The following is a 15,248-nucleotide window of genomic DNA, read 5'->3' as shown; positions in this document are numbered from 1 at the left end:
CTGGGCTTCCTGCAGGAGGATGTTCACCAGAGTCCACTGGAGCAACGACTGGCTGGACTTTGTTGGACGCGTCCCGCCACTGCTGTGGAGGAATGTCCACCTCAGGTGATCCAGTCCCACCTCCTGTGGCGCTACAATCGTGGCTCCACTCTCAACTACCCCTGGATGACAAAGCTCCTTCCACTAATGTGCATCCAAGCAGTTGGACTCATCTGCGCAGTGCTTCGTTTCACACGGACGGACAGACAGACGGACACACTGGTGACCTCACCTCTGTGGTGTCCAGCGATGCCTCGGGGTCAGAAAGGTCAGTCAGAAAACTCTCGTCCAGCTTCAAGGTTCAAAGCTCCACCAGGCCTCGAGGTGTCGCAGCTGGGACATGAACGCATCTATGAATTTGAACATTTGAACTGCATAAATGCAAGAAATGCTCCGACACACCGTTCGAGTCAGAGCCTTCCTCCTCAACATCCTCGGACTTCTGGTTTCCTCTGAATAGGACGCACTTGTCCACGGTATGAGGTTCCCTTCCAGTCCGCATCAGGCCACGGAAATATTTAAATCCGCTCCTTTTTTGGTTTGTTATTCAGTTTTCTGCACAAATTTACAACATGAGAAATGACTTGAACTGACTTGCTTCATGGAATCCGTTTAAAAACCATGACAATGAATGAAAAAGGCAAAATGAAAAAGGCAAAAAGGTCCGCCTTTTCCGCACTATTTATTGACTTTATCCGTTAAATTCTGATTCTCTATGCGAAGCCTCTTTCCCTCCAGAACAGTTCTTCCTCTGCTGGAAACAGCTCAAGCGTCAAGGCTGCGGACACCTCAGTGTTATTCAGAGGCTGAGGCGAACAGAACCTCACCGTGAGGTCGGTGCGCGACAGTAGCGCTGCTCTCCTGACAGCAGGGGGCGCTGCAGGACCAGCGCGGCTCCAGGAAGTGTCAGGTGAAGCCGCCGCGCCCGGTTCGGCTGGTGTCAGGTGAGTGCTGTGATTTCAGCGCTTAGGATCCGAATGTTCCTGTGACATTAATGTAGTTTACAGCGAGGAAGGTGAGATGGAGCGTTGTGGCTCATATAGCAGGTCAAAGGTCACTCAGTGGACGCGTCCGCTGACGTCATAGAAGCGTCTCGACATGTAGTTTGACCTCCAAAACGACGGTGAATGAGTTTAAATGCTCTGTCTATGGAGCCGAATCCACCACGGAGCCGAGCTCATTGAGCAGCGGCTGAAACGCGCCTGTCGCTGGGTCACATTCGCCGGGAGAGGTGACTTTACATTAAAGCGCTGAGATTTCCAAGCGAGTTTGGTGGTTCGTATTGCAGCTCGCTGAAAATCAAAACAGTTTTTCACGTTGTTTGTATTGTATTTGTAAATGTGTAAAGGTGTTTGACGTCGCCAGGTAAATGATCTTATTTGAGTTTGTATCTGTGCACCACTTGCTCCTGGTCCTCAGGAAGGTGGTCGTGGGACCAAACCAGAGTTCTGCTCAGGAAAGCCTCTCGCGCGCGAGTGTTTTCATGTTTCCCGTCGACCTCCCGGACCAGGCCGAGTCTGACCTGAGGTCAGAGGCCGAGGCTGTGCTGGCCTCACTGAAGGCCGGAGCTGCTGCTGCCGCCTGGGTTCAGTCTCCGGCAGGGAAGGCGAGTCCGTCACAGGCCTGGTTCACTTTCACACCTGCGGCCGCAAATCACTTTTCCGTTCTTCAGGTCGTCGTGGGAGAAAGTACCGTCCGACGGCTGTTGCTGTTTGAAGCCCCTGACTGTCCTCTTCTGACGCTGCACGCGCCTGGACGTCCCGCTGAAGGTGAGGCCTCTCGCTCCGTCTCGCACGCTCCGTCTGACGCCTCCGTCTCCTCGCCGCCCTCCAGTGGTGGCGGTGCACCTGGGCGGGCGCTGGTGGAGCGTGGACCAGGTCCTGCGGACCTCCGACCCGTCGCGCCGTGGACTGCTGCCGGTGAGCCTTCGCTAGCTTAGCGGGACCCTTCTGCTGTGTGGGCTCAGGATCTGGCCCCTGCTGCCCAGGTGCGCTCCCTGGTGGAGCGGGTGCTGGTCTTCCTGCTGGCCCAGGTCTTGACTGACGGGGAGGAGACGCCGTTCAGGCCTCACCCTCGGACGGAGAGCTGCCGGCTGCTGTGGGACCAGGGCGAGGCGGTGGGCTTCTACTCCGTCAAACGCAAAGGTGGCGAGCCGTTGTCCGTCTGTCCAGGAAGTCCGCTCCTCTCACAGATGGCCTCTGTCCCAGGAAGCTTGTGCGACGGCTGGAGCGGCTCCTGCTACCTGCTCCCCGTCCTGGACTCCGTCCTGGTGCGGCGGCGGCGGAGGCGGCGAGGCTTCGGGCTCCTCATGCTGCAGGACTTCTGCGCCTCCGTCGGCAGCGAGGAGCAGCTGGGGGTCAGCGCCCCGCTGTCTCCCGCCATGGCGGCAGGTAGGGGGCGCTCAGGAGCGACTGTTCTCGCGGCCTCTCACCGGCGGCGTCAGTCTGCAGGCGTCTCCTGGAGCAGCGGCCGCAGCTGAGGGAGCGCCTGTGCGAGGTGGAGGCCCCGGGCGGGTGGAGCCAGCGCCGCAACATCTGGCTCAGCATCCAGCTGCGCAGATACTCGCTCCCCGGTCCAGGTGAGGGACCCGACGGGAGCAGGCGAACCTCCTCCACGTCTGTCGTGACTCTGTCTCCCAGTTCTGAGCTGAATCTGGATCAGAACCGAGTCAAAAGTGCTGCCCTCTAGCGGCTGATGTCCCCACACGTGACTGTGACCTCTCTCTCCAGGGTCCTCAGAAGGAAAGCAAGCCGAGCGTGAACGCGACACGGAGAAGGTGAGTCTGATCTCAAGTGTGTGCAGGAAACCAAACCTGACGTTTGGTCGGTTCCGAGCCTGAACCTTGCACAGGTGGATCAGTGATGACGTCAGTCACCAGAGCTGTGTGCAGGAGGGTCACGTGACCCCGGGCGACTCCGCTCTGGGCTCTCCCACCGAGCCTCCCGGGACTGGGCGCAAACGTGAGTCTGAGCTCCAGCGGGAACTTGTCAAGCGACTCAGAGACTCCTGACGTCACAGCATCGCTTTACTTTGAGGGGCGCCACCTGCTGTCCAGAGAGTAACATGGCAAGTGAATATGTGTGAAACAGAAGTAAAAACTCTTCACTAATATGAACTAAATTACACTTCTGCTATAATTTGGACGATTTGAACTTTCCCCAAAATAATTCTCAATACTTGTAATGTACAAAGTTCATCACTTTTATGTATCTCAGTACTTTCGGACTGAGGCGTGTTTGGGCTGAGAGTCTGCTGCCCCCTGGTGGCGTCTCCTTCAGTATCGTTTTGGCCCCAAATCTCGCCCCTTTGGTTCCATCAATGGTTTCGAGTCATTTTGGAGCGGCGGTTCTGACCCGAGTGAGGGACGTAATGAGAGGAAAGCGGAGCTCCGGAGAAGATGAAAAGCAACTTTAATTCACTGGTGTTGCACCTGATCACACTCCTGCAGTCAAACACATGCCTCTTACCAAAAACCCAGCCCGGAGTGGGACCTGGCGCCGGGCCGGACCCGGGCGCCCTCCCGTGCTCCAGTGTGCCTTGGTCAGGGTGGAGGAGGGACGCACGACGACGAACACGGCGGCGACGCAGACGTCCGCTTAGAAAACCGCTCATATTTATACGGTGAAGTTGCGCACTATTTACACGAGTATTTTACACGGGTGGCCCAGCCCACGTCACCAACGCTCCTGTCCCCGCGGCGGGAGGTGAGGTAGGGTCTCAGCAGAGCAGACGTCCGGCCGGACCTCCAGGATCCCGGCCTGCCAGTACCTCTACATGAGCAGCAGTTGTCCCAGCACCATGCGGAAGTGCTGCGTGCAGCCGGCCAGCTCGCGCACGCGCTCCGTCATGTCCCGCGCCGCGGCTGAGGACGGGTACTGCAGCGCCGCCGTCTTGGTGCTGACGACGATGTCCTTGAGCTTCTCGCAGAGCGTGTTGCTGCTCTGGGCCACGTGCGCCCGCACCTCCGGCGCCTTGGCCTGCCGCGACAGCGTGTCGCCGATGAAGACCAGCTTGTGGGCGCTGAGGATGACCAGCTTGCTGTGGGCCACGAAGATCTTGGGCGGCTGGTTGGAGTTGACGGCGGTGAAGAAGGCGTCGATGGCGTTGGTCACCGTGGTGACGTTCTGCTCGCACTGCTCCTGGTAGAAGAGCAGCAGCTGCCGGTCGCCGTGGCACAGCTTGGAGGAGGGGGGGCAGGAGGAGGAGGAGGAGGAGGAGGGGCCTCCGTTCTGATTGGCCAGGGGGTGGTGGGGAGGCGGGACCCAGCCGCTCATGTCGTTGTTGATGGGTCGACTCACTTCCTGCTCCAGACGCTCAAACTGCTTGATCTGAGGGAGGCGGAGGCCAACGGTCAGACAGGGTGGATGGCCAAAACATTACGACCACACACCTGCTGCTGCTCCAGCTGCGTCTTGTGTCGGATGATGTTTCCTTTCTCCAGCAGTTGTCTTTGGTTCTTCTCAAACTCCTCCTTCCCCTGCAGACACACAGCCGTCAGTGACCCCCCTGCTGGACTGAGCGTGCTCAGACCACGTGTGTGTGTGTGTGTGTGTGTGTGTGTGTGTGTGGGTACCTGCAGGTGGACGTAGTCGTAGTCCTCCATCCAACCCTCCTCCGTGGTCTCGTACGAGCGCTCCACACCTTCCTCCTCCTCGGCGGCCGTGAACTTGGGCGGGGAGGGGAGGGGCCGAGACTGAATGTTGACCCGCTCGCCTCCCTGGTAGCTGCCGCTGCCCGAGCCGGTCATGTGAGCGCCCGGCTCCCCGGGGATGGGCGGCAGCGGCAGCTGCTGCTGCTGCCAGTGGCTGCGCTTGAACAGCAGCGAGGCGTTGCCGTGCAGGAAGGACGCCAGCTGCTTGGCGTCGTCCGGGATCCCCCTGGCCGTCATGACGAGCCGGTCCAGGGCGTCGCCGCCAGCGGGGGGCGCCGCCAGCTGCGTGTGCGACCAGGCCACGGCGTCCAGGCTCTGGCTGTGCTGGATCAGGCTCTGGAAGACCTCCTCCATCTTCCCCACCTGCCGGCCCAGCTTGGCCTGCAGGGAGCGGTCGCTGGCCTGAGCCGCGTTGGCCACCGCGCCGCGGGCAAACTCCAGGAAGTCCCGCACCGTGGCTCGGACCCGGTCCGCCGCCTGGTGGATGGCCGGCAGGTTCCCCTCCAGGTGGGCGGGGCTCCGCCAGTTGCCAGTGATGAAGGACATCATGAGGGAGACGCTGGACTCCACGGCCTGCTGCAGCCGGGACAGGCGCTCCATGGCCTGCTCCAGGTCCAGGATCAGGGGCTTCCCGGACATGGGTTCCGGGCACTGGGAGGAGGATGAGGTGTCCCGCACCGGGACCAAGTCCAGAGAAGAAGCCGAGTGGTTGCTGCGAACGCTGCCCGTGCTGGAGGCCGACAAGCGCTTGAAGGACACGGAGAGGTCGTCCCCGGAGGACTGGGGGTCGCGGACCACCTGAGACAGGACCGAGAGTGGGTCAGGTTGGGCTTCGTTCCGCTGCGGCGGCGCTGGGGCATGACGGCTTACCTGCGGGGGGATGTCGTAGACGTACTGCTCGCCTCCCCGCTCCTCCCTGTCCCGGGGGAAGTCGTAGACCTGGGCCGAGTGCCCGGGCCGCAGACTGGCCGGGATGTCGTAGATCTCCTGGCCCGCCTGCTTGACTCGGTCGCCGTGGTAGTGCTTGTCGGTCAGGACGGGGGGCGGGATGTCGTAGACGTCCTCGGGGATGGGCGGCTCGTTGTCGTCTTCCTCGCGCTGGAACTTCCGGGGTGGGAGGGGCGTCTGAGACTTGAGCTTGGCGAAGTGCGGCGGGACGTCGTAGGTCTCCTCTCTGAGTGCCGGGTCGTCCGTCACGTCTTTACTGACCGAGGGAGGGAAGTCGTAGACCTGCAGAGAGTGGAGCTGAGAGTCAAGCTACCAACTGCACGCGGCGGCTCAGAGGCCTGCTGCTGGACTCACCATCTGCTGAGCGCTCTTGTCTGAGCCGGCCGGCGTGTCATATATATCCTGGCCACTAGAGGGCCCCTTCATCACCATGGGCGGCGTGTCGTACACCTGAGGGCGACAAGCAAGTCAGCATGGTTACAGTCCTTCAGTCCTAACTGATAACTGATCATACACGATACACTGCCAAACACAATCTCCACGTTGGCAATTCTGCATCTCATGATAAATTCCATAAACACTCGGACCTGCACAGGTGAACATGAGGAGACCGTGAGGGCGCCGCGCTCTCCAGCTCCGCGGCGTGTGACAGTTGTGGAGAGTGTGGTGGACCTTGGTTCACCATGGTAGTTTGAAAGTGATTTTGAATCCAGGGAACCTTTGGTCATGACACTGGTCCACTCTGAGTCTCTGGATCCCTGTTTCTTTGATGTGATGGAGTGGTCCTCATAGGTTCTCTGACGCGCTCCTCTGCCTTGGTTCACATCAACACATGCAGCTCTCCAGCTGCCAAGGTGACAACACTTGGATATTGGCGGTGGCGTCCTCTTCCACGTCCCCATGAGGCTTCACTCATGGAGGACACACTCTCACAGGCAGCGCTAATGCTAGGAGCCGCCATCAGTTAGGGACCATCAACATATTCTAAAGCCTCAAAGTCTGAGTGGCATCTTCAATAAGGCCATGGAAAACAAGCATTTTAGGAGAGAGAATTGTGAGAAGGTTTTGCACCACACAAGACAAAGGACTGACAGTTTGGATCATGATCTGGAGAATAGACTCTGACTCCATGATCATTTCTTCACCTGATGGTTTCTCATGTTTCTTCAGCAGCATCTAGGAACTGTGTCCAGACTGCTCCATAGTTCAAGTCAACTGTTCAGAGACATGAGACACAGCAGACAGGCGGCTCAGTTTAACCCCTAAATAAAGCTGGCAGAGCAGCCTGTCAGACACCAGCGGCTTCTACCAGAGACCTGAAACATTGAGTTTCTCATCTCTGCACTGAGTTCACTCTTCTATTGAGACATCAACAGACCATGATGCTGGAGACAAACTCCACTCCTGAGTTCCATCATCAAACAGAGAGACTGTCGTGTCCAACACATGGAAGAGAAGGAACATGTCTGTATCCTGACAACTTGTTTTGTCCGTGTCGCCCATCCCTTCCCTCTCACTCAACTTGTTCACTCCTCACCGTTGCTCCTCTCTTCTCTTCTTTCCTCCATTGTTTCCTCCTCTCCTCGTCCAGGTTTCCTTCTCCTTCATGCTCCCTCCAACCTTATTTTCCTGTTTTGCCTTCCACAGTTCCCTCCTCCTCCTCCTCACCCGAGTTCACCTCTCCTCTCATTCCTCCTTCCCTTTCCTTCCCTCTTCTCTTGTGGGCTCCTGTGATCTGCCTCTTTTCATCTTTCTCACTCCATCTGCTGCTCGTGAGTGTGACCTTTCTCTTTCGACTTGTCAGCAGCAAGATTGTCTTTTACTTTTGTGTGCGAGTGCTTGTTAGGCAGAAAGCTCTTGGCTTGAACAAAGCCCAAAGAGAACACACACACACTAGCATCTCCATCCTAGTGGGGACCTCATGGCCATCACCCTTTCCCCAGCCTCTCCCCCTAAAGCCAACCATCCAAAACACAGGGGACACCTGAACCAAACTGGAACCCACTTAGAATCACCCAGTTATTTTGAAGTCCTCACCCTCAAAACTCTATGTGGACCGGCCAAAATGTCCTCATAAGATCAGCGTCTTGTAAAGACAGCAGGAACAGTGTGTGGTGCCGGAGTGACGTCGCACAACAGAAACAGGATTCAAGTGACCAGAGGAGAGACGGAGTGAGGTGGGAAACGTGTGGTGGTGACGCTCATCGTCTTGGGTTGAAGGCCGTCGCCTCACCTGGGTGCCGAACTGCTGTCGTGCCGGGGGAACGTCGTAGATGTCCTGCTGCGCCGCCGGCAGATGTCGGGGAGGGACGTCGTACTCGTCCTGGTCTGACTTGACGGTGTCGTACACGTACACCTGACCCACTCGGGTCGGAACCACCACCTGCACAGATGCAAACACGGTCAGCCCGGTGCTTTCACAACCCGACTCGTGTTGCCACGGTAACCGGCACATGTTTGCAGAAGCACCTGGACTTGTTTTCAGTCTGCTGAGCCCAGACAGAAGTTCTGACCCGCTAAACAAACTGGCCCTCACAAACACAGAGCGGCGCTTGCTTGTGGTCGCCGTGGGAACCAGGCGGCCCCATTGTTGCCTGTTTGAACTGCCTGTTATTTTGGGCTGAGCAGAGTCAACCAGCTGGCCTGGGAAACAACAACAACACAGGCCAGCCGGGCCGGTTCTGACCCACGCCTCTGGCAACTGATGCTGGGAGCGCCATCGCCACGGCAACAAGGATCGAAGGTCGTGGACAGCTCATGGCCAGTCAGAGCAGGATGGAGCGTGAGATTTGCTGATGAAGACTCTGGTGGAGAAAGAGCTGAGCCAGGAGACAAGGCTGGTGGCTTTCTCCTCTCACCTGTGGTCCTCAGAGAACCAGAGCTTCTCTGTCTGAACTCTCTGAGCGACAAGCCTGGTCACTCCAGAGAGACTCAGGAGGAAGTGTGCTCCTGCAGGGGGCGCTGTGCCTCTCTCCAGCAGCAGCAGAAGCTCCAGCAGCTCCACAGCACCATCAGCCTCCCTGATGCTCCTCTGCTGTCGGGGTGTGAACACCGTCACGTCACCGTCCCATGATGGACGCATCCACGTGGTGACATCAGCAATACTACAGACTCGAGCAACAGATCCAGGATCCCATTCCACACACACACAATGTGTCGTGTCTCAGGTGGTGACCATTGATCCACTTCTTTGATCTCATAGGATTAAAAGCTCAGCGGCCATTTACTATTACTTGACCCCCGATACACACACACACACACCGCTCCCTCCCGCTCCTTGGCGTGTGTGTGTGTGTGTGTCTTTGCTCACATGAAATCAATGATACAAGTTATCAATCAAGCGTGGCGTGACCGAGTGTGTGCACGTGTGTGTGTGTGTCAGGGTGGGGGGTGGACGGCACATCTGGCACTCAGCCGAGTGAGTCCTCAATCCTGCTGAAAGCTTTTTGACAATGAAGGAAAGTGTGTCTCCATCAGTGTGTGTCTGACTCTGTGGATCGTGTCACCAGTGACTCCAGACTGTGTCTCCTCCATTCAAATCCTGGCTGCTGGGATGCAGCTCAGTGTCCTGGGCTGTGATTGGTTCAGAGAAGCGCCAGCATCCTGCCCTGTTCCCACTGTGTTGTGTTGCAGTGTCAGAGTCATTTAGCCGCCCTGCACCTCCGGGCGTGTGCTGGGTCCAGCCCAGCTCCCCGCCCCGCACTGACCACCAGAACCACACGGGGGGGAAAATAGAACTTTCTGTCCCAGAGAAGCCCAAAGTGCTTCTTTACTGCCCAGATGTGGAGCTGCAGCAGGGTAAATATAGAGTGGGGTAATTACATGGACACACACACTCACACAAACACACACATGCACACACACACACACACTCACTCACACACACACTCTCACACTCACACACTCACACACACACATGCACACAAACACACACTCATGCACACGCACAAACACACTCTCACACACACACACTCACACACACACCCATGCACACACACACTCATGCGCACGCACACACACACTCTCACACAGACACACTCACACACACACCCATGCACACACACACTCATGCGCACGCACACACACACATACACACCCATGCACACAAACGCACGCAAACACACACTCATGCACACGCACACACACTCACACACACTCTCACACACTCAGACAAACACACTCACATACACACGCACACACAAACGCACACAAACACACACTCACACACACACACAAACACATTCACATACACACGCACACACACACACTCTCACACACGAACACGCACACGAACACACACTCATGCACACGCACTCACACGCGCGCGCGCACACACACACACTCAGGCACATACACACACATTTATGCACACACTCACGATCTGGGGTTTTTCAATGCAAACATTCGTTCAGAACAAAAACAGCCGACTTCACTGACAGGAAGTGACATCATCGTTTATATTCAGTGCCAGCAGGAACAGTGAATCTTCTGTCATCAAATGTATTTCATTTCATTAGTTTTTTCATTCACTTCACCATATTCATTAAAAAAATGAATAATTCATTGTGTAATGTATTCTTTATGTTAGACTGATTTCAAATTAAAACAAACCGGCTGAATTTAGATCTAAAATAAACATGAAAATGTATTGGGCTTGACTCTCTGAAGGTGACTTATATTCTGGAGCAGGTCACATGACCTGCGCTTCTCTCTGGACAAGCAGAAGTGAGTCAGAGCGCGAGCGTGTGACGTCGCGACTCGGTGAGTCAGAGTCTCAGGACGACACCGGACAAAGACCGAGTCAGTCCAAAGTCACGACAACTATGTCGGCGCACACATGCTCGCTGGCACCGCGGGGCCGCCGGGGGTCTTAACAGATTAGTGCACGTGGGGGCGGGGGGGCAGCAGTGGACCCCCCTGAACTGAACTGTGCTCCAGTTCCACAGCACATGGCAGGATGTGTGTGTGTGAGTGTGAGTGTGCATACTCAGACTGGCTGTCTGCCGGCAGATGGACACGTCCACCTCTGGACTGAGGGACCTCAGTGCAGTTGTCAGAATTAAAATGATATTATAGTGTTAGATGATCTCTGTCAGAGTTAATCCCTGAAATCCCTTTGGAAAGTCTTCTAACAATGGAAGCCCTCAACCAGATGCATTAGACAGGGAATACAGACCCATTTGGAGACGAAAAGAGGCCCAAAAAATGTCTCTTAAATAAGAAATAATAATAAAATCAATCAACACAAAATGTCCTTGACAAAAAACAAAAAGATAAAAATGTGGGCCCCAAAAACATTTTGAGGTGAGCATGATGCTCACAAAAGAGAAGAATAACAAAAGAGCCAAACTCAATAAAATCTTTAATTTTTTTATACAAAAATATGTATCGATAGTCTGGCTGGACTGTGGAACAGAAGACATCACTGTATGGTGGAAAAAATGAGTGTTGAGGAGGAGGAAGGCTCTTAACAGTAGACGGCAACAGTGAAGTCAGCAGTGAGGGATTCATGCTGAACGCTCGTGTGCTGAGGGAGATGTTGAGGCTGTCAAAGTTGTCGGCCGGGACCCAAGTCAAACTTGTAAAATGAGACGGGATGGAAGCCGGATCAGAACCACGCCTACAGGCGGCAGAGGATCAGCGTGATCCGCGGCAGCAGCCTACGACTTTGAGTCAATTAACCGGGTCAATACCGAGACGCGCGCTCGCTGATGGAACCTCTTCAGCTGTTTGTCGGGGTGTGTGTGAGATAAGAGCCGGCGGGTGGTGAGACACGTGGCAGGCGTCACGCCCTCCCGCTACATCAATGGGTTTGGTGACAGCTGGCACCGAGACACGCACGCCAACACACCACTGTTGACGGGGAGCCACCGAGACGCCAAATCTCACTCAAGTCCTCTGATGACACGGCCCGGCTCGACTCGGCTGACAGTGGTGCGTGTCTGCCACTCACCTTCTGGGACAGCTTCCATCACCAGCTGGCTCAGTTTCGCCTCCCTAACTAGGTGACCACACCTTCATGACCAGAGCCAGCTCTAGAAAGTCCACGTCCTCAGCGCTAACATCAGAACCAATGGCTCCAGGGGCTCCAGCTCACTCTGCCGCAGGAACCTGCCGTCACTTGCCTCAGTGAATCAGGGAGCGACCAGGAGGGAGCTGTCTGCCTCTCCGTCAGAGAGACAGCTGCAGCCTCTCCGGCCCAGCAGCAGAGCTCTTCTCTGGTAATGACTCACGCACCCCGCCTTCACAGAGGTGTTGTTGTTCAGCGTGAACATAATAACCACGAAGCACACTTGCTTTGATCACGCTCAGACATCTTTGATGGCGCATTAGCGGCATGAAAGAAAGGAAAGTTACTTAGGCTTCTCCGACCTTCGGGATCTGGAGTGGTGCAAATGGCGCCAAACTGGATTCAAAGATCCAAAGACGTATCGAACGTGAGAGTGTTTTCACAGCAATTTGAAGGACGCCGTCACCAGGGTTGAACGTGTCACTCACAAGCTAGCGCCACATGAGCAGGCTAACAAATGAAGGAACCTCAACAGCACGGGCCATGGGCTCGTGGTGGGCTTCGCCAAATTTAACTCCAGCTTCAGCCAACCGGGGTCAGTTTACTGTGACGTTCTTTACGTTCTCCCTGCACTCTGATTTCCTCCCTCAAAAAGAGTCAGAGGTTAATTGACGGTTTTCAATAACTGGCCCCCAACCCGCAGGACAAGTGAGGCCCGCAGCACAAGGTTTTCAGGCCTACCACTGAAAGAAGAGTCTGGGGTGTGTCTCTGCACAACAGCCAGGTACACACCACTCGACTCTTTCTCAGAGTCACATTGAGCGCCAAGGTAACCGATCACGACCGGCGCGTCAGTACCGCCAGTCACGACTTGCACAGCGCTCAGGAGACGACTCGGTGTGAGTGACAGCGGCGGAACGTCTGGCCTCGACTCTTCTGAGCAACGCTCCTGCTGAATTTATCATGGAGCTCTGAACTGGTTTCACTTCAGTCCCAAAAACATCCATTTATTATGAGGCAGTTAGTGACGGACAACAGCGTGTCGCGCGCGCGCACACACACCAACCCACACGGGCACAGGTGCTGACTCACCCAACCACAAGATTTGAGCTGAATTATTAACAATCCTATCTTCCAACTGCCCCTGGCTGACACTGACCGACACACACACACACACACACACACACACACACACACACACACACACACACACACACACACACACACACACACACACACACACACACACACACACACACACACACACACACACACACACACACACACACACACACACACGATGGCTTTGCCACTATAAAGCGCACGATGATGACATCACAGCGATGCTCTTGACGGTTCATCACAAACACAAGTCAGACACATTCGGCCTTCGATCCCGGCGCCGCGTCAGACCCTGTCCTTCACCCAGCGCTGCAATGCTAAATAACTCATATGAAGCATCTCTACTATTCCTTGTCGCCACTCGTGCCTTCATGACCCAGGGAGAGGTCATGAACTGTGGGAATGCTAACATCTCAGACGTGGTTCTAATGGTAACAGTGGAGACGCCACATTAACTGGCAGGAGTGTTGAGGGTTTTACAATGTAAATAGAGCCTAAGGAGCAGAGTTGAACCATCATCCTTACCTTGCCCAGAGGTTTGCTGGCCTCCCAGTTTCGCTTCTCCAGAGAAGGCGGCACCTGGTAGACTTCCTGCCCACCTCCGACACCCTGGTCCGGTGCCGGGCCGAGAGAAGGGGGCACCTGGTAGATGTCCTGCGCAGACATCTGATACTGTCTCTGTGCTAAGGGCGGGGGCTTCGTGGAGGGTCCAGGGTGGGCCTTCGGAGGAGGTCCAATTGGCCCCGATGGAATCTGGTACACACTTTGGGGACTAGGTTTAGGGCCATGAGAGGGAGGGATCATGTAGACGGAGTCAGGGGTGGACTGCGCAGGGCTAGGTGTCGCGTACGCTGAGAGCACTGAAGTGTATTGAGTAGAAGGGAGGGGCTTACTGGTGTACCCTGAAGAGGACGTAGAGAGGGCTGGGGCTGGTTTGGCGTAGGCACTCAGGGGGGGCTGGGGTCGTTGCGACTGTGAGGTGGGGGACGTAAAAGCTGGGTCGGACAGGCCAGGCATCGCCGGTTGCTGCTTGCTGTCGTACATGCCCACCAGGATTTTGAGGCGGTTGCCGGGGACGATGCCTTGTCGTCCGTGGAGTGAGCAGAGCCACCAACCGTCCAGGCCCTGGGTGTCGCGCTCCAGCACAGTCATGATGTCTCCCTTGCGGAAGGACAACTCGTCTGGAGACTCGGCCACGTTGTCGTACAACGCCTTGGCCAGCACGTTCTGGAAGAGGACGAGAACAAGATCAATGAGGAGAACATGGAGTGTCATCACTGACTGTGAGGTGCAACCCTGAGTGCGTGTGGGCGCAAGCCTCCCCCCGACCCTACAGGCCAGAGAGGGGTGAGCCCATGAAGTCAGCCTGAGGGAAAACACCTGCCTGTCTCCCTTCAAGAGGTGGAGAGGCCCGGGCAGGGAGAGCGACACGCACCGCCCAAAAGGCATGCGACTGATATGAAGCGGTGCCCTGGGTGTGGTGGTGGTGGGGGACCCTTGGTGCTCTCCCCTCACCCTCTTCGTCAGGTAACCTTGAGAGGGCTGGATCCCATCGACAATACCTGCTTCACTGAGTGGCTGCCTGGGATTTTGTGTGAGCAGAGGACAACAAGTCCCTCTCTGCCCACTGTATTTTGCACGATGGGATCTGGTCGGTCGAAGCCATCACCAGGAGAAGAGGGTAGAAGGCAGGCTAGTGCGTACAAGCACTAGAGAGCGACCATGACAATGAACGTTCACACAGCTGACAGATTTGATATCACTGTTGTCTTGCGTTTCTGAACAGTCCGTTCTTTTCTTTTTTTAGACCATTATCTCATAAAGTCATCAGCTGAAGTTGGGGAGTCCCTGGAAAGCAGACACAGATCTTGGGCCATTTGAAGTGCAATGAAACTGCGGGATCATGAGTGCAGACGTGAAGACACCATGGAGCGACCCTGGCTCAGGGTTCTGCCGGGCCCTGTGAATATTTATGGAGCAACCAAACTAGTGACAATAATCTCCTGGTCAAACAATGAGACGACGACTGCCAGGAAACGGACGAAGGTCACGTTGAGCTCTTTTTGGAAATCTCTTTCAGTCCACACACACCATCTGCATGCAAACACACGCCCCTCCTCCCCCGCCTTTGTGGGACTCTTTAAACCAATATTTGCTGTTCGCATCTGACCTCAAAGCGCCCTCCTGGTCCAACCCTGGCTATCACACACTGCTACAGATTCCACCAGCCATGTGCCTCGATCTCACACACACGGAAGGGTGTGTGAGCAAACTCTTTGTGCGATTGACTAGCATCACCGTGGCAGTTTTTTAAGGGTTTCCGTGCAGGTGACCAGCGACGAATTAAGCAATTCTCATTTATCAGCTCGACACACAGCTGGAGCCGTGAACCATCATTTCACTGAGAGTCCCCAGAGCACCGGACATCAGGAAGCACATGCATATACATATATCGCATCATCTCGTCTCGTCTCGTGG

At 55.7% G+C, this 15,248-nt stretch overlaps 2 protein-coding genes across 3 annotated transcripts in view; one reads left to right on the top strand and one right to left on the bottom strand.

Moving 5' to 3' along the window:
- Positions 1–1,395: 1,395 nt before the first annotated feature.
- fam169b (family with sequence similarity 169 member B) lies at positions 1,396–3,158 on the top strand. Its single transcript, XM_053885394.1, has 6 exons — positions 1,396–1,808; positions 1,873–1,958; positions 2,027–2,183; positions 2,247–2,429; positions 2,483–2,617; positions 2,769–3,158. Exons 1-6 carry the CDS (start codon positions 1,409–1,411, stop codon positions 2,876–2,878), a joined length of 1,071 nt encoding a protein of 356 aa, XP_053741369.1. The 5' UTR covers positions 1,396–1,408; the 3' UTR covers positions 2,879–3,158.
- Positions 3,159–3,433: 275 nt separating this feature from the next.
- The window catches only part of bcar1 (BCAR1 scaffold protein, Cas family member), a 41,518-nt gene continuing 29,703 nt past the window's right edge, over positions 3,434–15,248 (bottom strand). For both annotated transcript variants that reach the window (XM_053885373.1, XM_053885374.1), the window contains exons 2-8: positions 13,296–13,997; positions 7,872–8,021; positions 5,993–6,088; positions 5,561–5,920; positions 4,613–5,488; positions 4,430–4,516; positions 3,434–4,367 (exon numbers count right to left, since the gene is read on the bottom strand). In XM_053885373.1, coding sequence (XP_053741348.1) covers positions 3,810–4,367; positions 4,430–4,516; positions 4,613–5,488; positions 5,561–5,920; positions 5,993–6,088; positions 7,872–8,021; positions 13,296–13,997 — 2,829 coding nt within the window. In that variant the 3' untranslated portion in view covers positions 3,434–3,809. The remainder of the gene's footprint in view (positions 4,368–4,429; positions 4,517–4,612; positions 5,489–5,560; positions 5,921–5,992; positions 6,089–7,871; positions 8,022–13,295; positions 13,998–15,248) is intronic.

The sequence above is a fragment of the Synchiropus splendidus genome, chromosome 14, assembly GCF_027744825.2.
Source record: "Synchiropus splendidus isolate RoL2022-P1 chromosome 14, RoL_Sspl_1.0, whole genome shotgun sequence".
Taxonomy (NCBI): domain Eukaryota; kingdom Metazoa; phylum Chordata; class Actinopteri; order Syngnathiformes; family Callionymidae; genus Synchiropus; species Synchiropus splendidus.
This window is presented reverse-complemented; position numbering and strand designations above follow the sequence as displayed.